Here is a 26,479-nt window from a genome sequence, read left to right on the forward strand (position 1 = left end):
GGGAAAATACCCTTAAATTGCTGTTCTGGCAGACTTCAGAAAATATTAATCAGGCTGATGCATTTTAACTAGTGATTTCTATATTTGTTACTTCAGAGTGAGGAAGAAAAAGTCAAAGCTAATGCCATGTGAAAGTAATTTCCCTTGACAACACACAACTCTGGCCTATATGTGTGTTGGACAGCTTATGAAAAAGCTTTTATTTCTGAAATGTCACTGTATTATGAATGCAATGTTCTTTAACTCAGAAATAGAGGAGGGTATGTATGTAAATATGTAAGTACATGTATTCATTACAAATCCAAGAGAGAGTATATGTTTCAGTGGAACAGAACCACTTCAGCTGAATTGGCCAGGTTCTTCAAAAATAATTAGAAAAAAGCCCCAAGCTAAAAAAAACCCCCACACAAATAGACCAGTGAATGCAAATTAAAAATCCTAAAATAGTTTATGACAACTTTGCTAGGCTGCTCTGCTGTTTTTCTTTGCTTTAATATTAAAGTGCTGTGGTTCTTCTTACATGAGGAGTTATTCTAACCAGCATATCCAGGGCTTGAGGATTCTCTGTCAGTTTAGCCTCAGGGGATACAGCATGAGGAGGGGAAAAAAATTGTGTGCCACTTGTCAGGAGATATCTAGGAATTTTTCATCCAAGACTTCAGATACCTGTGCAAGCTTAAAACACAGTATGGTAGCAGGCAAGTTCCCATCCTGTTAACCTGGAGGGGAGGTTGTGGAGAGGAGAGTGAGGTACTTTGCTGTTAAGGATCCTTTTGGCAGGAAAAGGCAGGAAAGGGAAGATGAAGGGTCACCTGAGATCAGCTCCTGTGTGAACTTCCCATCTGAAGTGCCTAAAAACTTGTCTCTTAGCAGGTACATGGATTTGTTTAAATAAAATTAATGAGTAACTTTTAACCTGAAACTTGGTCAAGTCAGATCAAATTGTTTAATGTTCAGTGAACTTTAAGCCCAGTACTTTTCCAGTTTGCGCTTGGATTGGATGTTCAGCAGCAATGAGAAATGTCCTTGTGCAAGAGATGTCATCAGATCCTCTCCTGGTCCGGAACTCTGTGGGATGTTGTGGCACTGAGTGAGATCACTGCTGTTGGAAACACCCAACAGCTCTTGCTCTAAAGCAGTTTTAGGCATGGTGTCCCCCCAGGGTGTCCTGGCAGCCACGACCAGCCTGTGCAAGATCTCTGCTGGGTTTCTGCAGCCTCCTGCTCTGCACTGGGGTGCAGGCATGACAGATCCCTGACTTCTGTGTCTGGGGAGAGTTCCCTTTCTGAAGGAGGAAGTCTGGTGTCTCTGTGGCCAGGTGGCTCTGGGTGGCCAGAAGGAACTGGCTTGTGGGCAGGAGTCCAGCCCTTGGCAGTAACATCCTCCTGCCATTCCTCCATGTATCATCCTCAAATATCGCATCCATCCTTCCTCACGTATCCCATCCATCCTTCCAGCAAAGGGCTGCCCGGTTGCAGGAGAAGATGAGGACCTTTCATTGCTCAGAGAGCTTTTTTTAAGTCTTGCAGCCTATTTTTGAGGCTGCAGAAATGTGTTGTACTAAAGGCAGTATGAGAGCCAATATTGAATGGAGAAGATAAAAAAAGTCTGGCACCTCCTTTACTGCTTTAGGGAGTAACTTCTGGTTTTGTTGGAGTTATCTGTCTAGATCTCTCAAAGTCCAACGTACATAAAATGTCTTAAATACCAGAGGGCAGAAAGCTGCCTGCCTCAGGGAGTGGGGGTGTGGTTCAGATCCATGATGATCCATCCACTTGTCATCTGCAAGCTCTGCTGCCAGACTTGGTTCTGCAGTGCTGACTGTAGGGAGTGAGTGATGTGTTTGGGAGCAGGAGCTGGGTAGTGCTTTCCAGGCTTCACACCTGGTTTTCTGGTGGTGAGGAAAGCAGCTAAAAACACTGGGAGGAGGTGATACAAGACATTAAAGTGGCCTTTATTGCCTTCCTGGCCTCTCAGAACCCCAGTAAGCTTTACATGTGTTTCAAGCGTGGTGTTTCCCTCCCTCCAGCAACTATGTAGACTTGTTATGTGTCAGACCAATTCATGCCATGCCATAGCACCACTGATCTGTCACTGGGATGCTGGCAGCGTGTGTAAGTGGGGAAGAAAATGGGAATTCTTTGGCTGTGATGTATGTGCACCATGGAGCTGCCAGATGGGTGGCATGCTCTTTTAGGGTGCTCACAGCTGGAGGTGATGCTAGGCTTTGCTAGTCCTCCATCCCACCAAAAAGTGGGGATTGCACATCAGAGAGGCACCTGTTTGTTCCTGCTAAGTGTTCTCCATGCTGGGTCCTTAAGAGGCCACAATCTTGGGTTTGGGTAGGAGGTGCTGCTGAGCCTGCTTTTCTGTCCTAAGCATCTGGGAGGATGCTGAGGAAGAAAATAGCAAAGAGGTTTCAAATGCAGGAAGGTTTAATGCAGCCTTTCTCAGGAAGGTTGCATTAATGTTTCCTGTTCTTCTAAATAGGTACATGAAACTTTAGGGGTAGAGGAGTGTCTTAAACTCTTTAAATGTCTTTGAATATGTCTAGGCACCTAGTTTAGTGCTATGCATTTGTATTGCCTATGATTTATAAAATTGCATTGTATTTAAGCAGGGTTGCTTCCCTGGCAATATTTTTGTGGGGTTAATGACAGTGGATATATTTGAAATGCTGATACAGAGGCACATGTTCGCAGACAAATGTGTTTGAAAAACAGGGCAGCACTTGCTGCTGTTACTGAAGTTCAGCTGCACCAGGAGCTCCCTGTGTGAGGAGGTGACTTGATGTGCTTTGGCAGGAGATATTTGACATCTCTGCTGCAGGTACTCTGACTTTTGAGAGCCTGGCTGCTGCTTCAATAACAAATGGCCCCCAGGATCATGGGGTACACTGATTCTGTGTGTCTGCTGCAGCCTGACACTGAGCTTGGACCTGGGCTTCTCAACAACTTGAGTTATACCTGGCTCTCCTCTGCTTGTTTCAGTCCCACTTTAACCAGTGGAAATGGTGATGTGAGGCAGAAGTGCTATCAATTAAGCTTTCCAATTGCTGTGGTTATGGAGACTAAAACCAATTGGTTTTGATTTGTGGAAAAACACAGGGTTTTTTTTCTTCCTCCTTTCTTATCAGAGACAAAATAATTAACTCTAATTTTGAAGCTTCCATTTGTCCCCCATGCCTCAAGTTCCTTGCATGGAAAGGAACTGCTTTGATTTTTGTTGGATAAATAATTGAACTGCTTGTTTCATAATTGTGTTTACATTTTCTCTGGTAGTTATTTCCTTTACTAGGTTCTAGTAGGTGTCCTTTCTAATGCTCTTTTAATTGCCTCTAGTTGCCTGTGTCTCAGGTCCTGCCTTTTTTTCATCACCTGATACTTTTTAATAAACAATCTTCACAGCTTTGGATGTCTTTGCATTATAAAATGCAGATTTCTTAGTGAAAACCAATTCATTTTAAACGTAACACAGAAAGTGTTTTGCTTAACATAAAGTAGTTTGACTAGGGCTTTCTGAAGTCAGTGGTGAGAACTGACACTGCTGCTTTCTTGCAGTGAAGTTGGTGTGGTAGAACACTGCTGTTTGTCAAGTGCCAGCCCTGCCTTCCCCAGCAGGGATGAACTCTGGGTGTGTAGAGAAGAATAAATCTTGGCAGTGCTATTGGACTGAAAACCAGCATTGGTAGAGCCAGATTTGAGCAAGTTTATTTCACTTAGTGAAAGACTAGGTCTGAAGTTAAATTGAATTAGTCTTCTTTGAGCAAGTCCTAAAGAGTTCCTGCATTGTCCTTGAGCCATAACGATGTCCCCACCTGCAAAGGGCTGGTGTCAGATGTGTTATCCTCAGGGGTGGTGTCTGCAGCTGGCACACAGGGGATTTACTGTCCTGGGGCCACAGAACAGCAGTTTCATGTCTTGCCATGCCCTGATCTTTGCAGAGGTGTTAGTGTTGACCTGCCACACGCTGTTAATTCCAAATAAAGGAGCATCCCCCGTTCATTCTGAAGGATGAACATCACAGAGGAACACATGCTTGGGGGGGAAGGATTGAAGGTGTAATGTTCCATGTAAATAGCCACAAATGAGCAATTGCATCCTGCTCTTTAAAGCTGGGCAGGGTAGGGGGATTTTTGCTGGCTTCGGTGTGGGAATGGCTGTGATAAAGCTGACTGCTGATGAAATCCTCACTTGTAAAGCCTTGACACTGAGGCTCTGGGTGCAGAAGAAAAAGCAGCATTTTCAGGAGTTGGTGCTGTTCATGCCTGTACTTTTCTCTCCAACTGAAGGTGAAACAGGCAGTTTTAGAAATGGAAAAGGTTTGTTGCCAAGAGGAGTCTCCAGGTACCTTGCTGAGTGAGACCCCCATGGGCATGGGTGAGTAACCCAGCAAAGAGGATGCTAAGCATGGTCCACTACATTCACTCTTTATTTGGCTCAGTATATTTCATAACTGGAATCCCTATTATCAGCCACTAAAAGCACCCTCTGTAGCAAGGCTAAAACATAAACCTTTAATTAGATGAAGTGCTGATAAATCTGATATCCTGGATTTATGTGGTGTCCTGTGGCTCAGAAAGCAGTTTTAACATGTAAGTATTATTATTATTTAAAATACTTTCATGGTAAAACTCGAATATATGTATACCATGGTTAAGGTACTAGATCCATATAAAATACTTGGTATATAATTATTATATGTTAAAAAGCTGCTGCCTTTTAATGAGGGCTGAAGGGGAGGCAGAGTGCTAGGCACAGCCTCCCTCCAAAGCCAACATGGCATGTAGAAAAGAGCAAGAATAAAGGGCTGACACAATCAGAAATGAAGGCTTCTGACTTTTAATAAATCCCAGTGTTTGTTGACATGTAGAACTGAAATGAAACACATGCCTAAACTTACCCCTGTGCCTCCCCCCAGAATCTGCCTCTCCTTTTCTCTTGGGAAGATTTTTTTTTTCAGCTGTGACAGCAGCATATTTTCAGTGCCACATGCAGAGGTTTTTAATGCAGGCAGGGCTAACTGAATGATTTATTTCATTACAAGTGACCTCTATAGCTCCTCAATGTGTCACCTGAAATTTAACCATGTTTCTCATGTAAAGTGCTTTTTTTCCCTTTAAATCTCTTTGTAAAGTTTCCTCATGTTCCCCTTTCTGTTTTGTTCTGTTTGGTGGCATTGGAAACGCCTCAATGTATGGCTTAACAGATGTTTTATTTTCACAGCACAGTGATATTTTGGAAAGAAACCAAGAATTGCTAGATGCAAACCTTCCCTGCTTATGTATTTACAAAATCATGATACACACAGTTGAATTAGCAGGCTGGGCTAAATTTGGCTCCAGAGAGACAAACCTTGAGCTTGGAAAGTGTTTTATCACCTTTCACCTGCTGTATCCTGCACGTGGAAACTGCAGCTTCTTCATTTGCAAAGTAGCACGAGCATAGTTTGTATTACTATTTTTTGTCTTTATAAATATTTTTTTTCCTCAGGACAGGAATAGGGGATTGTAAGAGCAGATAGAGTTTTGAGGTTACTTTTTGAATCCACATTTTTTTCTCATCTTAGGTTTCCTTGAGTATGCTATTTTTGAACAGAAGAATTCAAGCCATACATTTCAATATCTTACTTCTTTTCTACACACATGGGAACTCATTCACCCTCTGGTACCAGCCTGCTCTTTTCAGAGATGCTTTACATCTGGAGGTGGAGGAAAAGGTTGACACTGAGAATGTATCAAAAAAAGAATAGGAAGGTGTAGTTAAATATAAAACCTTCATATAGGGCAGCATAAAAACATTCAAGAATACATCAGCAAAAGTTGGTAACAAAGCTTTCCTACTTTGTGGGCAGGCACAGCATAATTGTAGGTGCAGATGGATGTGCATAAATGAAGGAAATGTGGAAAGAAATGTAAATGCTCTGAGTTTAAATTTGAAATACTTATCACATTATCTAAAAAAAAAAAAAAGGTTGAGGAACAACTTGCCAAAGTAAAAAGCTTTTGTGCATCCATCAGAGAGTGGAAAACTGCAGCTGAATTATGGTGATGTATGAATGGCAGGACCAACGAGAAGCGTGGTAGACCAGGTGGATGTGATTCCTGCATATCCTGTAATCCCCAAGGGATTTAAATTAAATTAAAGGTGTTACTTGCCATGGTTATGCTTGAGGGACTGTGGTAGGATCCATTGCTTCAGACCAGTAAATGTAATTAAAATGACACCTGTAGGATTTGTAAGACCTAATGAAGAAGTCTCATCATGTGTTTGCAGAAGGGTCACATTTCAAATCCATCTATGTATTTCCTCTTCTGTCACAGACATATTTTATGGAAAATCCTTTCCTTAGGATTTTTCCTCCTGAGAAGCTGGGAGGCCTCAGGAACAAAATGTAAACAATGGTTATCTGCTGCTGTGGAATGCAACAGGTGCATCTGTGATTGGTCTCATGTGGTTGTTTCTAATTAATGGCCAATCACGGTCAGCTGGCTCAGACTCTGTCTGAGACACAAGCTTTGTTATTCGTTCTTTCTTTCGCTATTCTTAGCTGGCCTTCTGATGAAATCCTTTCTTCTATTCTTTTAGTATAGTTTTAATGTAATGTGTATAATAAAATAATAAATCAAGCCTTCTGAAACATGGAGTCAGATCCTCGTCTCTTCCCTCATCCTTGGACCCCGTGAACATGGTTACATTCTTCTGTCATTTTCAGAAGGTTGTGAGCATGGAGAGAGAGAAACCTTGAGTTTTCAAGGTTTTGGTGAGAATGCTCACCAAACCTCAGAAAAGGCCACCCTAAGCTGTGGTGGGATGAGAGGGCTCCTGTCCTGGATTGGTGGCTGCCTAGCAGGTAGGAAAGCAAGAGGTCAGGTTTCATAACATCAGAAGGCCCTCAGGGCTTTCCTGGGCTCCCCACTGATGAATCCAGATAAGGGATCTGCAGAGGAGAGGAGGAAGGGCTGAGTTCTGAGCTTGGCTCTCTGTCACCAGAGGGGCTGCTGGAACCGGGGGCTCTGGTGATCCTGGGGCAGCACAGGGGCAAGGGAAGCTTCTGCTAGCAGGGGAAGAGACTGCTCTCTCAGGTGGGTTTAGTCCTGCTCCAGGGGCAGCTTGCAAAATAACCTGAGGTCATTGCAGATTGCGTAGAGATCGGGGCTCAGAAGTGGTCAGGAGGGGAAATAAAGGAAGGAAGTTTCACAAGGAGACCAGATCAGCCCCGTTGTTGTGCTGCTGCTGCACCATGTGGCCGGAGCGTGTTCAGCGGGGGTGCCTGCCCCGAGGGGCGGACACGCCCTGCGGATGGTGCTGGGAGGCTGAGCGAGGGATCTGAGGGGTGGGAAAGGTGCTGGGCAGGGGGGAGCTGGGACAGAGGCTGGAAAAGCAGAGAGGCAGGCTTGTGTGTGCCCGTGTGCAGCTGCATGCGGAGTTCATTGCCTCGGGCTGGTAGGGAAATGTGCGCGGTTCCAAGAGCCAATTTAACAAATGCGCAGAGGGTGGGCATCGGTACAGCTGATGACACAACTTGTGCATTTCCTGGAAGAAATGTATTCATACCTTTGTCCATACTCGTGTGGTTTCTCTGTGTACCGGCTGCTGGGTGCAATAGGAAACAGGCACGGGCTGTTTGAGGTGAGGATATTTGTTAGCATTTTTAGGGTAAATCTGGGAAGCTGTGTGCATTTCCTGGAAGAAATGTATTCATACCTTTGTCCATACTCGTGTGGTTTCTCTGTGTACCGGCTGCTGGGTGCAATAGGAAACAGGCACGGGCTGTTTGAGGTGAGGATATTTGTTAGCATTTTTAGGGTAAATCTGCTGTGGGAGGTGGAAATCGGAATTGCTGGATGTTCTCTGCTGTGGCATTGTTGGCTTCAGCTATCGAGGCAGACAGCAGCCTCTGGGACACCAGAGGAGCAGGATTTTCACACTCTTGTGTACTTGGCTGGTTTAAGACCTGAGACCAGTGAGATAATTGGACAATAAAGGTTAATAGTAAGTGTGTGGACAGAATGTGACTGCCTTGAAGATATGCTGTCCCTCACTTGTTCTCTGCACAGGATTAATTTATCCTCAGAGGACTTGCTGTCTGGGCTTAACATGCCAGCCAGTGCTGTACCCTACAGCTGTGTCTGGTTCTGGATTTCAGGGTGACGGCTATTTGTTTAAGTCTCAGCTGTGTAAGGTTCTGTGTTTCAGGGCCACAGCTATTTGTTTAAGTCTCAGCTGTGTCAGGTTCTGGGTTTCAAGGAGACAGCTATTTGTTTAATTTGTTTTATTTGTATTTTTCTAAGTTTGGGAGATTTTTTTGTCCTTTCTTTCCTCATACGCATAGCTGACACCTTGTGTTTTGTATATGTGGCAAGCTTCCAACACCTTTAGAAAAGTACCTTTGTACTGACCACTGCCAGGCAGAAGCGCACACAAGCAGCCACTTGTGAGCTATCCTACTTTGCTAGGAAGAGCAGATTCTTCTCTTCTCCACAACAGAGGTTTGGTATCAGAATGCTTGAGAGGGCCCCCTTCTTAAGGCACTGCTTGTGTCAATAAAATAAAATCCTATCATGTGAAGTTGTAGTAATCATTAAGCTGAATTGCAAAGTATCCATGGGGAACAGAAGGTATCTTGAAGTGTTGTGGCTCTGCTAAAACATGTTTGCAGAGCCTACTATGCCAGCTATAAAATCAAAGCAAGCTAACTGTTCACATTGCAGTGGCGTGTACAGTCAGAGGTGGGGATAATTTGTGCAGAAGATGAGTTCTCCAGGTGCCCTTGAGTGGCCTGGAAAGGAGAGGAGTTGTTGTGACTTGCTGGGCATCCTGAGCTGTGCACCACCACAAGGAGTGTCTCAGCAGGAACTTGCAGAGAGCTGTGAAGTTGTTCCACTGTAATGAACCTGCTGCCACCCTTCTAGATGATTCAAGTATGAGAAGCAAAAGCTGATGGTTACTGAGATGTGCCTGCTGCCACCTCCACCCCTCAGGAGACGTTTTTCAAGTCAAAAGCAGGGCAGAGTCCTTTCAGGGCCTGGAGCAAGCATATCTGCTCTGCAGGGTGGAAGGCTGCTGGGGCTCTGTCCCCCCTGCACAGAAGTTCTTAGTTGGGTGTTCTGGAAGCCAGATCCTTGCCTCTTGTAAAGGGATCTAGCGTGGATAAAGTCAGGCTGGGGCTGCGTGAAGCTCACAGGGAGGTGACTCAGTTTGGCACAAAGCTGACACTGGAGAGCTCTGCTTTGGTGTTCTCTGGGTTTGGAAAGCTTTGCTGTGTGTTGCAGCAGGCACAGGGCGGGCAAGGCCACCATGGTGTTCAGCAGCCTAAGATAGGAAATGCCTGGACCTTAGATGATGACTGGACCCTAGAAGCCCCTCTCCCTGCCTTTGGACCCTTGCTTATCTCTCTGTAAGACCAATAGGTCACTTTCCTTTTGCCCCTTACTACAGGACAATCCCCAAAACCCCTGTGCCCTATATAAAGAGCTACTTTTGCCCAGTTTAGAAGATGCTGTCCCTGAGACCTTCACAGAAGACCAGTAAAGGACACCTCTGTGGAACCTCACACAGCCTTCTCCTCTCTCTCCCTGCGTCTGCCAAAGGCACTTGGCAAGCCAAGAGCTGAAATCACCTAATGAGCTGATAATGACTGAGAGCTGAAATCTCTGAAGAGCTGAGCTTGCTAAGGCTGCCTGCGGCTGGGAGGCGGGCAGGCCGTACGAAACAGGGCTGTGCTATCCGGGCTGAAGGCAGCCAGCCGGGGATACCCCAAAACCTGCCCGAGGCTGCCTTGGTGTGTGCTTTGCCAGCAGAGCCTGGCATGTGGGGGCACTCAGCACTGCTTTCCCTATCAGCACATGGCTGCGCAGGCAGCTGCCTCCACATGGTGCCTTTTGCTGCCTGTGACAGGCCCCGGGTGAGTTGTCCCTGCGGGTCCCAGCTGCAGAGGGGGAGGCTGAGAGCCCACAGCAGGACAGGAGCCATGAACAGCATGGGGAACCTCACTGCTGACAGAACAGAGCATGGGGTGCTCTGCCATCCCCTCCTGCTGCCCCACCAGTGTGCCCTTCTAGTGCATTTGTACTTAAGGAAATGAAAATTTATACACTCTGTTAAGGCAGGGTAAGTGACTTCAATAAAAGCTGGAACTACTTGTGTTTCTTAGATCTTTTTGTTGCTGTTGTTTAAGAACTGGAACGCAGCAATGTTTGCTTTTTCATTGTGGAGTGCTCTATGAAAAATTATTTTGTTCCTTAAAAAGGTTAAAATATAAGTTTTCAGCATTAGGATGCTTTAATAATTTAGTATTTAGTCTTGTAAAGAATAGCATTTGTAATTTAGCTCATGTGTCATCGTATTGACTCAGACTTCCTGTAAAAGCAAGCTACTTTCTCGATTTCTCAGCCAATACTGTCAGATCTCCCTTTCTCTTGCTGCATTTCCTTGGCAGAGTGAAACTGTAAAGTCTAAACCCCATTTATCTGTTTTGTGAAGACTTATGGATTAAGATATGTTTTTTAAATCAGCTTTCCATGCATCTTGTTCCAAAAGAGCAGGGAGTCTTTTCTGCAGGAGTGCCTGAATTACTCAAGGATAGGCAGTAAGATGGTTCCCTGGGAAAAGCAGCTTTTTCTTTTCCCCTGTTCACTGTTTGAACCACCACCATCAGGTTATTTCTCTCCCTGTATTTTGGGTGTATCCAGTGCTCAGGGTGGATCTGGTTGCTCTGGTGGGACCAGAGAGCAGGCAGCCTTTGAGTCTGCTCTAGCTGGGAGCAGATTTCAGACAAAGAAGAAAGATGTCCATTTTGAGTGGGCATTTAGACATTTAAAATGCTTATGTGGTGTTTAATGTGTTTGCTGCTGTCCTTCCAGCCCTTGGTAACAGCTCCACAGGGTTTATCTGAGGCAATACTTGCTCATCTCTAGAACTTTGAGGTTTTCCTTAATATGTTTTTCTTTTTTCCTCTTCTTTTTTGCAGGTATTTCTTGAACTCTTCAGCACATCACAGAACTGTTGTTTTGGGATATCCTGCTTAAGCCCTTGGAGGAAAATCTGCCAACAGCCGGAAATGACTTGAGTTGGAGAGCTGCTGCTTTATCCCCAGGTAGTGTTTGCAGCTCAGTAACCTCTCAGCATTGCAGGGTTTGCTTTCAGCAGGTTACTCAGGGAGGAATTTGCTGCTTGTGCCTCTCTGGGAACAGCTGTGACTTGAATGTGTTTGTCTCCTGAGGACACCTGGAGCCTCCATACTGCTCCATGCTTTTGGACACATCTGGAGCAGCCATGTAGGGAAATGAGCAGCTGCTGTCCTGGCTTCTGTGGTCCTGTGTGCTGCCTGGGAGAGATTTATATATCAGTGTATATTTTATGCACCAACCCCCATAAATCAGTCTAATCTGAGCTGCTACTTGGGCAGTCATCCTGTTGGATTCCCACTTTCCTGACATGATGGGAGCTGGAGGTATCTGCTAGTGTGAGGCAGTGCAAAGGAGGACAGGCAGTGCTGTCCAACAGCATCTGGCTTTGCTTTCTGCAGAGGTAACTTACCTGGTGTGATATTCATCCAAGTGCATTCATGAGCCCAAACATGTCCCAAATCATATGTCCCAAAAATACTGGGGTTTAATTGCCTTCCATCAGGTGTTCAGTGAGGTTTGATGTTGACAGTGCACTCAGCCCACTGCAGACTTGCAGCAGTTCCCTGCAAAGTCACCAAAGTACCAGGCTGGTGAAGCTCCTGCTGCTCATGAACTCAGAGCTTTTTTTTTTCTTTCCAGTTCTATGCTTTATCATGTTCTTCGTTAGTTCTTCAAAGCTTGTGGTCAAGTAAAAACTCACTTCTGGCATTTGTTGGCATTTGGATGTGGAGTGTCAGGGATGGGAGATGAAGCCCAGCAATGAGGAGACTTACCCTGCTTGCTGGTATGATACTGGCAGTGTTAAATTTGGCTGTCACTTGTGGAAGGGAGTAGAAAAAAGGTTTGAGTGGCAGTGGCCTCAGGTCACCATTACATAGCATGTGATGGCTGATAGCCAGCTCAGGTCTTTGTTTTGGTGTTTGATGTGGTAGACTTTGAAATGAGATCTTTGAACAGGCTGAAATTTTAGCATTGCCCTGCTGTTGTCTCTCCCCTCCCACTGCATACAGATCTCCATGATTTTACCTGAGCTGTTTCCTTTTCCCAGGGCCAGCTTCCAGTGTCCCAGCTGGGGATGCACCGTGCACTATGGTTCACATCAATGTGTTGAAAAAGTTCATGTGTGTCCTTCTGGTGGTCCTGGTGGCACTGACAGTTTGCCTGTGGAGAGAAACCAGAAGAAGCTACTATGATCCTTTGAAGACCAGGAATGATGATTTGCAGGGACACAGGAGCTTGGAGAAATGGAACACTGTTAAATCACAAGGCCTTTTCCATGAAGCAGCCAGTGAACTGGGGCAGGTATCCAAAATATGGCTTGGTACCCAAAACAAAGTAAAAGGCAGCACCTCTGAAACAGCTGAAAAGTCCAAGAAAGCAGCCATTGGGAAGGTATGGGATAAGGACAGCTCATCCAGAAATCTCATACCCAGGCTGCAGAAGGTCAGGAAAAACTACCTGGCCATGAACAAGTACAATGTGACTTACAATGGGAAGATGAATGCTAAGCTCAGCCCAGAGAAGCTGCTGTGCCAGCTGCAGGACAGAGTCAATGTGACCATGATCCAGAGGTCAGATGGGCCTTTTGGAACCTCTGAGTGGCAGCAGTACCTGCCGGGGAAAAGCTTCCGTGAAGCAGTGGGACAGCTGGGTCGCTGTGCTGTCGTGTCCTCAGCAGGCTCTCTGAAATCATCTCGCCTGGGACAAGAGATAGGTTGGTATCTTTCAGTTTGCATGAAGTCACATATTGTTGTTTGTAACTTGGGTTGGGTAGAAGTAACCTGCTGTCATGCTCTTACTGATAAGTCTCTTGTGGTCAAAAGGTGTTTAAAACAAATGGAAATGTTAAACTTCTGAAGTCAGTAAATATTTCACCCTGGCTGGAGATGGGAGTAATAGGGAGCTCTATTCTAGCAAGTCCTTTTGATTTTTGTGATCCTGTTGGCACCTGTCTCTATAGGACACGAAAGAACACAAGCTCACCACCATTCTCAAGGTGAAGGAAAACAAGAGAAGTTTATTCTATGACTCCAATATTTATAGTTTTACAAAAGTGACAGCGGATTGGAAGGTGACAGTGACACCTCTCCAATGACACTGGTCAAACCAGCAGTCCATCAACTCTCTCCTCCTCCATAAAGGAATGCAAACAATGAGTTATTTGCAGAAAGTGTGTGAGAAAGTTCACTACGAGAATGTTAACATCAGAAGGCTTAGAAAATCTTAAAAAACCAGGGTGACAGGCATCACTGGAAGGTCACATGAATATTGGATACCAGAGAGCAGTCTTGGTTCCTCAGGTGTTTGTTTCTTGAGAGGGCTTGGGGTGGGTTGTGTAATACTCATTGCACAGTCAGAAAATATTTCACATTGGAAGATATTTTCAGAGAAGAAATTGAAGAAAATGGTAAAGGGGAAAAACCCTTCTGGACACAGCCCTGAGCTGTGTGTGTTGAGCTGAGGGCTGGGCACAGACAATCTTCAGAGGTCCCTTCCAGCCTCAGTGATTCTGTAATTCTTGCTCAGGGCTTTCCAGAAGTGCTACTGCTTCATTCTGAGCCGTAAGGCAGCTGGCTGAATTTGAGTGGCCCAGAACACCATTTGCAGTCTCATCTGACCATATGTACCTGAAGTTAATGCATTAATTAATAACTGCCAAAGCTTTGGTCTTTTACTGTGAATTATAAAGAAACATGTTTTGATGCCAAAGTGGTTTGTGTCTTTACAAAAGCAGCCTGCTGGGGAAACCAACTCTTCAGTCAACTCAGGATTTTGTACCAGGCAGAAAATTCTCCAGAGCCTGCAGCTCCTCAGCTTGCTTCATTTTTTGGTGTTTGGAGCTCAGTTAAGGTTCATGCTTTGCTGAACTGTAGCTTCACTGAAGGAGAACTCTTAAGGTCTGGGAGTTTTCTCTCAAGTGGAAATTGTTTGCAGGCTTTGGTGTATTCATAAGTTGTCTGTTGGCTCAGATCCCTTTGGCCTGCACTAAGCCCTAAGTAGCCTTCATCTTCTGAAACAGTAGATGGGTAGATTTTAATGCACCATTCATGAACAACTTTGGCAAAGCCTTCAGAACCATATCCCTTGTAGGAGAGAGTGTTGAGTACTTGCTCAGAAGTTCTCCCCCACACTCCTCTGTGTCCACAGGCAGGTGAGCAGGAGCTAGAGTGAGGTTGAGCAGTTGGAAGTGTGTAAAAATGCTTTGAAATATGCAGTGAACACCAGCATTGCCTCCTGGTACAAATTGCAGGTGAGAGTTGGTTGGTGTAGTTGTTTCTGCCTCTTAGGGGTGTTTGAAGTGAGATGAGTCAAGACTTGAGGAAGCAGTTCTTCTTTTTCCTTCAAGCACCTTTCTAGGTTGTTTGGGTGCCTCTTGGAGCTCAGAGCCAAAGGTTTGCACAGAAGTGCCCTCCTGTTGAGCAGCCTCCCCAGCTCAGCTGCCTTGTGCCCAGGGCTGCCAGAGCTTGTTCCTCTGGAAGGAGACCCTCACAGGAGTGGGAGGTGATGGAATGCAGTCCCTGCACCTCTGCAGGGGTATGGGAGCAGCCAAGTGGGACAGGCTGTGCTTTGGCACAGATGTCAGACAGGCAAAGCCCTGTCATTGTTCCCACAGCCACTCTCTGAGCCCTCCCCACACTGAAGCATTGGTTTGTTGCAGATCACAAGGGACGGATGCTGGGGAGGTCACTGGCAAATGCCATTAACCCCTGCTGCTGTCCCTGCCATGTGTTTCTTGTGCCTGGGTCACAAACTTTCACCCTTCTGTTCCAGCAGTGTTTCTGCAGAGTTTGAGCACTTGCAGCCTTGAGCTAGGCAAGGGGACTATTAAGAATTCAGGAGCATTCAGTGTATTTCTGTACAGTTTTCCCCACTTTTTCCATGTAGGAAATGTTGTGGTGGTGTTGGAGGAAGTTATTTAAAAGGTACTAAATGAAGCTTAAAATGAAGTATTTGTGTAAATGAGCACAATGGATTGCTGAGTAATAACTCCATGAAATATTTGTTCTATCTAATCATGTTAAGATAGCAAATGAGCAATTAGGTAAAGCAAGGGAGGCTGGCAGAGCAGCACAGGGTTGTAAACAGCCACCTTTTACTGGGCTCTTGATATTACTGAAGGTTATAAATTTCCACTGAAAAATCTGATGTGAGAGATACCAAGGATAGCACAAGCACCTGGGGACAGAGAGCCAGCTACTGTGCCTGAGCAGTCACTAAACACCCTTTTAATGTACAAACCTGGAGCAATGCTTGGTGTCTGGCTGAAGTTACAGATGGGGAAGTCATAACCCTGGATTGTGTTAGTGCAGGCAGGATGTGGAGCTAAGGGTCTGTGGTGAAAACTGCAGAGCCACTGCTCAGCATGGAGATAGTTTTTTCCAGAGACATCACCTTCCTTGGTTTTGGATGGTGCTTTGGAAGGGCTCTTAACAAGTCCCACTTGTCCAGGAGAATAAAATTGAGAAATCAGTCTTTGCTGCCGTGGATTACTGATCCTCCAGCATTGCCTGTTAGAACACTCCCATTTTCAAGAAAATGATCTCAAAAAGAGCCAGTTCTGGACCAGGTGGGTCCTTCTGCCCTGGAGCTTGGCAGTTCCCACAGACCCTGCTGCAGGTGCTGTGTGTTGCAGTCATGTGGGCTCAGTGTGAATGCAGGAAAGATCATCCTGCTTCCCTAACTCAGCCCCTGTGATCACAGGGAACGTTTCCTACCCAAATGCAGCCACAAGGCAGGGAAGAGCACATCCTCCCTTGGTGTCACAGCAGCAGCCTGACTCCAGGATGTTACAGTGGCCTGGCTGGCTGTGCCAAGGCAGAGGAGGGGGCTGGAGGAATGCTGTGCTATCTTAAGAGATGATGCCAGCAGAGGAAAATGCAGTGAACCCCAAGGCATGTAAGAAGCTGTGTCTGTGGGAGGCACAGCAGTGGGAGGCATGCTGGCAGGCTGAGGACAGCTTGGCTTTGCACTGTGGTTGGTGTGCATGTTTCTGAGCTGGTCAGCCTCCAGGCTGGAGGAGAGGATGCTGGCTTGCTACACTTCCTAGTTTCTTGGTTTGCAGTCAGCCATGTGGGAAATTAATTGTGTGTTGGTCTGTCTCCTGGTAAAGTGTTTGGAAGGAGGAAGAGGGAGAGCAAATGCTGTGGCTGTGCTCTCAACCTGGCAGCTGGTTGTAGTTTTAAAGAGCAGATTTTCAAAAGTGTATTGATCATAAACTTTGAGCCACATCTTCCTCCAAAGAATCTGACTTGCTACTTCTAGATGTTGGGTTGAAAGCCAGGGATTTAGCAGACTGCATTAGAAGTGCAGGTGAATAATGTCACTTGGTGGTGGTGTCACTCAAATCCAGCTGCTGGCTCACAGCTTTTCCCTCTGTTTGGCTTTCAGACAGCCACGACGCCGTCCTGCGCTTCAACGGGGCTCCTGTCAGGGGCTTCCAGGATGACGTGGGCCAGAAGACCACAATTCGTCTTGTCAATTCCCAGGTACGTCTGAGCAGGGGGCACCAAGCAGGACAAGCATGGCACAGCTGTGTGGCTGCACTCTCTGGGAGCTGGGAAGAGCAGGGCTGTCCATCTCATTTCTCCAGTCCCTAGCACATGGCTGTTCTCCTTGGAATGGGGACAGTTGGTAAATCTGAGGTCACTGCAGTGGCACTGGCATGCACTGGCAAACTTGCAGTAGCCTGCTTGTGATTCACAGCAGGCACAAGGTAATCTGTGTTTGTCTTTGCTCAAAGGCTCTGTGTAGGCACAAGAAGGCCAGCTTCATGCTGCTGCTGTGTCTTTGGAGTGAGAGGCAGGAACAGCTCAGCCAGTGCAGGTCAGCAAGGAGAAGTGTGCCAGGGGATGAGTTGTGCCTGCCCACAGATGGGTATGAAGAATGTTTATGTGGTTTTGAATAAAAGAACAGTGTTTCTGGCTGCAGACTCTGGAGGTAACACATTAACCAGGGTTGCTACATGGCTGAAGACTCTTGACAAAAGACCCACCTGTAAATCCGTAGCCTGTGCACAGCCAGGAGAGAGATGGGCTCTGGTGGGTCCAGGACCTCATTGCAGAGCATGGCAAAAAGTGCCTTTAATGCAAGGCCTTGCTCACAGAGTTAAATCTTCCCTGCCTCTGAGAGGTCCATGTAGGCACCAAGGTGTCCCTTTGCTGGTTGCCTTTGGCCAGACTGTCCAGGGTTAGCACCCTGTGCCACAGTGCATTAGCAGAGTCAGCCTGCCCCTTGTCCAGCAACAGAGTGAGACCCTTGCTCTTGTAGGCACATCTCAGAATGCTTGCACCTCTCCTCCACAGACCTGTTACCCTTCATGGTTGTCCTTTCTGGGGGGAGGAATCCTCAAGTGTAGACATGCAGAGAAAAGAGGAAATCACAGTAGGATGTGCTGGTGAGAGAATGGAGCAGGACTGAACAGGCCAGGAGACATTTGGTTAAAGGACCTGGTGCAGAACTGGGTACAAGCATCTCCTCACCCCACAAGAGGAGGAAGAGGAGGTTGTAGGCACATGAAGGCTGAGGAACTGAATGAGGGAGAGATGAGTGGCTGAAGTGTAGCTTTTGTAGGCCTGAAGCAAAAAGGCAGTTTTTTTCCTTACCCCAAAGCTAAGACTTGTAGGCCTGGAGTTTTCTCACCTGCCTCTGTGTGAGGAGAGCATCTATGCTGCTGTGTAACAAGGTTTGAAGTTTCTCAAGACAGCAGCAGGAGGCTGACCATCCTCTTCAAAGACAAGAAGACAGAGCTAATGTGTAACCAGCTTGCCTCCTTCATTTTGTGTGTCTTTTAAAAGATATTTTTGCTTCTTGTGTGAATGTTTTTGCTACCTCTTTCACCTCTTTGGCCACTCTTCACTTGCTGCCATGCTCTTTGCTGTTGCTTGCTGCATCTCAGTTCCTGTCCATTAAACCCCCAGTCAGAAGGGTGACAGTTTGTCCTTTCTGAACCAGTCTGGTTTGAGCAGACAGATCTGGCTGCTGACTTCTCTGCCCTGTTTGACATTTTTCTTTTTTTTTTTTTTTAATCTTTCCTGTCTCTGTGTATTTTTCTGATGTCAGATAGGTGTTATCACTTAAGCAAACTTTCTCTGGAGGATGTGCTCATGGCCAAGCTTACAGTGATATGAAAATATGTGCATGACCTCTGTGCTGTCAGTGTTATCTGCTCAGGGAGGAGGGTAACTGTGTGCTTGTACAGCTGTGATAGGGCTCTCCATGTGGATTCTCCTACTTTGGACCAAGTGGAGTTACAGCCACGTCATTCCAGTGCTTCTGTTCTCCATGAGATCAGCCTGCAGTCATGGGTGATGTTCCCTCTGAATGGAGAACCCTCAGGAAACTTCACTTGCAGACAGAGCAATATTGCTGCAGTTTGTAGAGGCTGAAGTTGACTCAGAAGGCAGCATTGATCTGGCTGCTGACCAGGGAAAAGATGTTTTCCATGTGTGTAGTGCAGGAGTCTCATCTGGGGTTTCTAAACTGAGCAGCTCTGACTGCAGTTTGTTAACTTCAGAGACCATTGGATTGGAAGCCTGATTTTCTTACATGTTTTTATTTGCACTTTGAATGGTTCAGTGCTGTTTTCAGTCTTGGTGACATCATTTAAACCTTCTTGGTAGTGGGGTGGCCTGATCACATTATCCTTTTAGCTTTCTGCAGGAGCTGTGCCTTATCTTGCCTTGCCCAGAGCTCTTACAGACATCAGGTACTGGACAAGCTGTCATTTGTTCTTGTTCTGGGCTGGCTTTTCTTGTGTTATAACTGGGAAAAGGAATGGGTTTGGGGCTTGGCTGCTTTTATTTTGGCTCCTGCTGCTGATCAACCTCAGTCTGCTGCCAAAGTGAAGGAAATGGGATCTCCTAAATCTGATCTGTCAAAGCTGGTCTGTATTGAGTAATATCCCTTTGGCACACATGGCCAGTGGCCCTGAGTTTCTTAATAATTATTTTAAGATAATTTTCTGGTCAGTCTCTAGGACATACATGGGGCAGAAGTTTTTAAGAGTAGAGTGGAGTATCTTGTACATCTGTGTGCATAGGGAAAGATTAATGGATTGGTACTGACAAGAAGGCAAGAAATTTAGGAGCTCCAGATCTGAGAATATGCTTGTAAGCCCACAAGCTTCATAGCTGTTCTAAATAAAGAATTTATTTAATGTTGCCTCATTTATTTTCTCAGGCCTTGACTGGTTCATCAGTACTGCTGCTTTTTGAGTGGCATGTTTTCCTGCAGTCTGACACCAGGCATTGATTTGCCCTGGGAAACAGTCACATCTTGCAAAAACAAGGGCAGAGGTACATGTGAGGGGGTGCCAATGTCAAGCTGGAGGACACAGCTCCTTTCTGCAGAGCTGACCAAGGGCCACAGTACCTTGTTCTTCCCAGTCCTTGTTTCCAGTTCTCCTGGGGTGGCTTCTTGCTGTCACAGAGAGCACTCTCTGCTTTGGCTGCCTTTGCTGTGATTGGCACTCACAGTCTGCAGGGAGGAAGAGAAAGGAGATAGCACATCAGTGGAATGGAGCAAGGCTGTGGTGGGAAAGGAGAGCATGTTTGGATTGCAGGACATTGACTGCTGGTAGCAGGAAGGAAGGAAATCATTGTGATGTGGCCAGTAAATGTACTAAGAGGATAGGGACTGTATGAACAAGATACTGTTACACAGTGAACTGGCTAAAGAAGAAACCAGAAAACCAATAGATCACTTGACTAATTAGGATCAAAAATCTGGGCAAGACAAGTCAGTCATGTAGTAATTTAAATGAATTTGTTGCTATTAAACAACAAATGGACACTGAGGGTAAATGGGAGCCAGATTCCTTCAGCAGACAGGTTCAGTGACTGATGGCTAGCAGGGGGTGCCCAGAGCCAGCTCCAGTGTGTGGGAGGACACAGGAAACAGTGGCTGTGGAGGTGCTCCCCACCTGGCTTCTTGTCCCTTTGCTTTTGTGCCTGTCACAGCTCTCTCAGGTTTTGTGTGCCTCTGCCAACACGCATGGCTGTGGAAACAATGAGATGGAAATAAAGTGCACGTGCTCCTCTCCATATCCCCGCCCCTGTGCAGTGCTCCATGCCACCTGTGCCAGCTGAGGGGATGGCTGGTGCCAGCTGCTGGGCCCCTTTTGCCCCTGGTGTCCACACCTGCAGCACTGCACACTCCAGCTGTCAGTGACCTAGATAGTTTAGCTACTGTAAGGAAATGAAACCAGGCAGTGCAAGGTCAAGGCCAAGGCCTAATCCCATAGAGTTAAGAACAGATGTGAGGAAACTTCTGGAATAATTCCCATCTGGGCTGGCTGCAGCATCCTTGTACTCTGGTTTTGGGGACAGCCATGCAGGCAGCCAGCTGCTGAGGCAGCCAGGATGCTCAAGGACTAATTGGCTAGCTCATAATTAGATCTATGGAGAAAATCAGGACAAATGGAAGCTGATTTGTATGATTTATGTTTTCAATGTTTACAAGCTGTGCCTGTACAGGTTATGGCTGTGGGTGGGTGGGTGAGGAGGACAGGTAATGAATTGTTTGATTAGGATTGTTTTCTTTCTGCTGCAAACCTGGGTTACCCTTGGGTGTCCGAAGCAGTGGTGGTTATCTCTCTCTGTGGATAAAGAGAACTCTATTTGAAGCTTTCCTTCTCATTGCTGCTCTCAGATTCCAGCCTCCCCTGCCTGAGCCATCCCCTCCCTGCTCTACTGAGGCAACGAGGGGCTTGGCATGAGGCAGGATTGGCTGGGGATGCTGTAGTCTCTCATCTCTTGCACTGATGGTCTCAGCAGGCTGCCAGGATTCCTGGTGCTGAGGGGAAACCACCCACCTGCAGGCCTTTTTTGGGTAAAATGGAGGCTCTTGATAGATCCAACAGTGTATTTGCATTAGGCTCTGCCTGGACTGGCAGCAGCTGGTGTTGTGGTGCTGGGATCCTCACACAGCCTGGGTCACTGTGCAGCTCCTGTCCTTGGTGTGTTCCTGGAGATGGATGGATGGATGGGAAACCTTGGGAAGCATCATAGCAGCTTCTCTTGAGACTCTCCACCAAGTGGGGTGGCTCTGGCCATTTTCAGGTGTTTTATTGCTTGGCTGCCTGCTAATTCTGATAGTAAACTGCATATCAATGTATCTGTTGTTGTTTTCCAAGCTTGTAACTGTTGAAGAGCAGCAGTTCCTGAAGGAACCATTATATAACACTGGAATCTTAATTGTCTGGGATCCAGCACCATATCATGCAGAAATTCATGAGGTAAGGCTGAGTTTTTTGTAAATAAAATCAGATTCACATGCTTTGAAGTGCTTCTGTTAAACCACTTCCTCCTAATGTGCAATCACTCATTCCAAGGCCTTTCTTGTTTGCCTTTTTGTTTTATGGATATATCTGTGTACTTTTGTGAGTACCCCATGCATGAGTGCTCCTAAGAAAACTCTTGCCTGCTTCTGATCCCTGTGAAGGGCCTCAGGCCAAGGATGATGGGTCACCACCTTTACTTTCCCATGGGCTGATGGCACAGGGAGGAGGTCACTGCTGGCTGCTGCACCTCAGCAGGTGTCTCATTATAGGATGATTCCCTCTCTCTGATGGTTAATCTAAGATTTGCTGGTGGTTGATGCTTGGATATTTCAAGCAGCAGTGAGCCATGGCATATACTTGATGCATTGTGAATGGATTGGGAAACCCTCTGAAGGTCTGTGTCAGCTTTCACCTGTGGATGTGCAATCCCCTTGGCAATTCACTTTTGATTTTGAGTACAAAAAAGCATTGTTTGATATGGGATGAGTTCTGGAGGCTCACAGTGAAAGCAGGTAGGAGTGAATAGTCCATTCTTCACTTTTATTTTAAATTCTGGCTGTAACTGAGAGGTCTTTGCATTCTTTCTTTGGCCTGCATTTCCTATTTCCTCACTGCTATTTATTTCTGTGCCTTGTCCCACAGCTCCAGGAGGCATAGGGGGCTACGGACAGCATGTTTAAGAGTCAGTAAAACTAGGATGAGCTATTTCTAACATTGAGAAAAAAAATCTCAAAATGACTTTAGGAAAATGTAAACCATTCCTAGTTTTTACTGAAAGGGGAAATTTAAGGGTGCAAATCAGCTCAGCCTGGTTCAGGAGGCTGAGCTGGGAACACCAACCTGCAGAATATGCTGCTTGGTATTGCAATGTGGGGAAGGATCTGGGTCTGCAACATTTAAGGCAGAGTTCTCAACATTGTCTGCTGTTGGGGAGTGCAAAATGAAATTACAAAATTGAGATTTGGGGTTTCCCTGCTCTGTGTACTGAGTCAGCTCACCACAGTGACCCAGGGGGACAGTGAGTGAGGGTGTGTAGCAGGATCTTTTTCCCCAGCAGCTGCAGGTTGACTCATCTTTCTTTCCTGTTGGTTACAGTAGAGTGGACCAGAAATAATCTGACCTCCTGATTCTGTCTTGCAGTGGTACAGAAAACCAGATTACAACTTTTTTGAAAGCTATAAGGCGTATCGTAGAGCACACCCAGACCAGCCCTTCTATATCCTGAACCCCAAAATGCAGTGGCAGCTCTGGGACATTCTGCAGGAGAATTCTCTGGAGCATATTCAGCCTAATCCACCATCATCAGGAATGCTTGGTAAGATAATTGCCCTCTAAACTTCTGGTTCAGTTTGCAGGCAGGAACTCTCCAAGATGCTTTCTTTCAAAGACAGCTACAGATTTATGGTGCTTATCAGAGTGTTTTTACAGTGTTTGTCCTGTGCCAAAATTTAAGCTTCCTGTCTCCAGAGCAGCAGCTCAGTTGTATTAAAGTGGTTTGCAGCACCCCTCTGAAACAGCAGTCACAAACATGGCCCAGTTCCAGGTGGAAACAGGAGAGCAGGCTGCAACACTGGGACAGTCTCTAGGATTTGTAGCTTCTAGTGCCAGAGCACTTCCCACAGGGTGCAAAAGGAAGGATGTGTCTCCTGCAGGCTCAGATCTGGTCAGGCAAATAAATCTGATTACTGCAAATGAATTCTAAGGGTGTGCCTGTTTCTTTTCCATATATTATTTATATATAAATATATGTGTGTATGTGCATAAAGACTTACTGGGGGTCTCTGGAAGGTCAGGCTGAATAGTTGCCCTGAAAAGGTCAGTGATATGCTCTCCTCAGCAAAGCAACTCCTTTTTACATTCTGCTGTTGCAAACATTTTCCTGCTTAGTGGAGAGCAGCTCTCATGACAGGCTGAATGAAAAGGAGTGAACCTCTGGGGAAGCTGCCATGTATTTGAAACCACAGCAGAGATGTAAAGTCTTGTTTCCCATGGGCTGCCCAACTGCTGTGCTTCCTCTCTTTGTCTGCTCCCACCTCTGTTCATCACTGCTGGGGCAGAGGCACTTTCTGTCTCTGTGTAATCAGAGCTGCTTCATGATTTTGCCAGGCCCAGCACCTATTAAATCATTGCATCATTGCTTGGATATGTGTAGAGCAGCTGTGCAACAGCACAGTCAATGACTTCAGCAGCACAATTGTTAACTGGAGTTATGGGCTTGAAGACACACACGTCAAACAGCAGCTCCTCCAGGGCTTAACTTTGGGCCAAATCCTCTTGCTTTTTGCTTTGTAAAACAAATCACCTTGCCAAATTCAAGGGCACAGATGAGCTCCAGTTTCCACCTCTGTGTTCCCTGGAAGTCCTGAGTGTGATGGAAATTTTTCCTTTGAAAAGGTGGACGAAGACATGTTCAAAATATACTTTAGGTTCTTTTAATGTCTTAAAGTTCCTCATGGCCCCTGCTATCTCAGATGCATGAATTTTCTGTGATGTTACACACTGATTCAGTTTCTCTGCTATATTCTTGCTATTTCTTGCACTTAGAAGAAAAGTAGCTGGTAACTGTGGCTTCCATCTGATCTGGCTGTGCCCAGCACTGCCTGGTGTGATGTCCTGGGGTGAGAAGACACAGGAGGGCAGCACTGCTCTGCTCCAGGAGCCTGAGGAGCAGAGGCTGCTCAATCCCTGAGCATCTCCCAGCACAGGCCCTTCTATTTCCCTGCACTCACAAGAGGCAGCTGGGACAAATGTGAAGGTCTCATCTCTGCTTATCCAGGCAGGTTTGAGATGGGCTGTTCACATCAGCTAATTGCAGTGCACGCTTGGCAGACACCCAAGTTTCCATGAAGGTCACAGATAATGGTAGCACTCTTAAAAATTGTCCTTTTGGCATGGCTGTCAGTGTAAACAATCAGCTGAAATCACGTTGATCATACACTTGGCAAGGGAGGGCTTCAGAAAAGAGCCCTGTCTGGCCAGACTTGTTCTCTGCCCCTGTGCTCTGAATGTTAATAATGGAAACCCTTCCCCTTTGTCCTGGTTCAGAGCAAATTTTGGAGGGACCCCCAAAGGGGCCCCTCTAGGAAAGCAGATTCAGTTGGCCCCGGCCACCAACTGCTCTGGGAGAAAATACCTCCTTGGAGAAAAGTGGAAAAAACCTGTTTATTAAACAATAAAACCTAAACAATATTAAACAATAAAACCCCCTGCTGCTCCAAAAGAGATGACAAACTGAGACAGTCCCTCCCTGGGTTGCAGCTCAGCTCACTCAGGCTCTGGTCAGTCCCTCAGTGCTGGAAGTGTCGCAGGCCAGGCCCGGCCCTGTGGCCACGGTGCAGCTGCCGGTGCTGCCCTGGGTGTTCATCCAGAGCAGGTTAAACAGGGCCAAAGAAAAGGGAAAAACCACAGTCCAGGGAACTTCTTTACTAACTAAAAGTAAAGGAGAGCTCTGTCCCACTGTCTGTCCATCTGCAGACAGCACAGTCCAGGAGCAGGAATGTGGAGGAGTGAGTGCAGTGTCTGAAAACAAACTGCTGCTTCTTCTCTCCCCCCCTTCACTCTCTGGAACAAGTCCTAAAGGTGCAAAACTTACTATTCAGCATAAACAGAACAGACAACTGGGGATAAAAGCATCATTTAGTCAACTCAGGACACTCTGGGAGCTGCTGCTTGTTGGCTGCCTGTCCCTGTGGAGTGTTTAGTGCTGTCTCTGGTGTGACTGGGGTTAATAACAGAAACCCTTCCCCTTGGAGCTGCCTGTCCCTGTGGAGTGTTTCGTGCTGTCTCTGGTGTGACTGGGTGCTGCTCTCTGTCCCCCCAGGCATTGTGCTCATGATGACACTGTGTGACCAGGTGGATGTGTACGAGTTCCTCCCTTCCAAGAGGCAGACAGACATCTGCCACTACTACCAGAAGTTCCACGACCACGCCTGCACCATGGGAGCCTACCACCCCCTCCTGTTTGAGAAGAACCTGGTGAAGCACATGAACCAGGGCACAGATGAGGACATCTACACTCATGGCAAAGTCACCCTGCCTGGCTTCCGCAAAGTGCAGTGCTGACAGATTGGTTTTACTGGGTTTAGTTTTCCTTGACTTTCAAAGCACTTTTTAAATCAGGGTTGTCAGATTTGTTAGGTCTAAGCACTGGTGTGTTTTGACAGCTCTTCCACGTAGCAAGGCTTGCTCTTAGGACTTTGTTGACCGACTCTGAGCTGTAAGGCTCTCTGTGGTACAGCCACTGAGCTGCAGGAGTCACTGCAATAAATGGACTCCCAGTGGAGCCAGGCTCTTGCAGCACGTGGACACCTCTGGCTTCATCTCAGCTGATGACAGGGTAGGGGAGGCACAGGAGAGGCTTTCTAAGCAGAGATTGCACAAGGCAGGATCATACAATGAACATGGGTCGATTTGCTTCAAAGGGGCCGTGACAGCCAAAATCCTGGGCTATTGGGAAACATGAAAAATTGTTTAATATTTGTTCCCATAGTCAGGGGCTCTTCAGATTAGGGATGATTTATGGAAATGCTGTCAAGCTGTGTAATGATAAGTGACACTTCTAATCCAAAATATTTGATTTTATAAACAATCTGTGAACTTCCTTCCAAATTGTAAGACTTCTGAAACCACTCAGGTGACATTTTTGGCAAAGGAAGAGGAAAGTAATTCATAATTAGTGAATCTTGCAAGACTTTTTAATCTTCTTACTTTTTTTTTTTAATAATTTAAAATAAATTTTAGTAATCATTTACTTTTCCAGTACAGTGCTGGGCTTGGTACAGAAGAACCCTTATGATCAGAAAGGTTTTGGGAAGATGCTCCAAGGCACACATGGGAGAATGCACTGGAAGTTGGTGCCTTTTTCCAGCTCTCTGCTGCTCTACCTTTGCAATTGTTGAATTACTTGCTGTACCCATTACCACAAACACCACAGAGCTGCTGCTAGATGAGTTCCAGCCCTCTGCAGGCCAGCAGAGGGGATCTCCTGACTGCTGTGTGCTTTTCTGCATAGGTGGGGAGCAGGTTTGTCACTTCCATGCTTCAGGAGTGGTGGGGAGGGAGAGCATGCT

At 46.2% G+C, this 26,479-nt stretch overlaps 1 protein-coding gene across 1 annotated transcript; it reads left to right on the forward strand.

Annotated features, from left to right (window-relative positions):
* Positions 1-10,971: 10,971 nt before the first annotated feature.
* Positions 10,972-26,228, forward strand: ST6GAL1 (ST6 beta-galactoside alpha-2,6-sialyltransferase 1). Its single transcript, XM_054282772.1, has 6 exons — positions 10,972-11,097; positions 12,180-12,845; positions 16,520-16,617; positions 21,264-21,365; positions 22,551-22,725; positions 25,231-26,228. The coding sequence occupies exons 2-6, from the start codon at positions 12,221-12,223 to the stop codon at positions 25,470-25,472; spliced, it is 1,242 nt and encodes a 413-aa protein (XP_054138747.1). The 5' UTR covers positions 10,972-11,097; positions 12,180-12,220; the 3' UTR covers positions 25,473-26,228.
* Positions 26,229-26,479: the final 251 nt, after the last annotated feature.

This window comes from Melozone crissalis, unplaced genomic scaffold, assembly GCF_028551555.1.
Source record: "Melozone crissalis strain CALT ecotype California unplaced genomic scaffold, PUWL_Pcris_2 ptg000034l_1, whole genome shotgun sequence".
Classification (NCBI taxonomy): domain Eukaryota; kingdom Metazoa; phylum Chordata; class Aves; order Passeriformes; family Passerellidae; genus Melozone; species Melozone crissalis.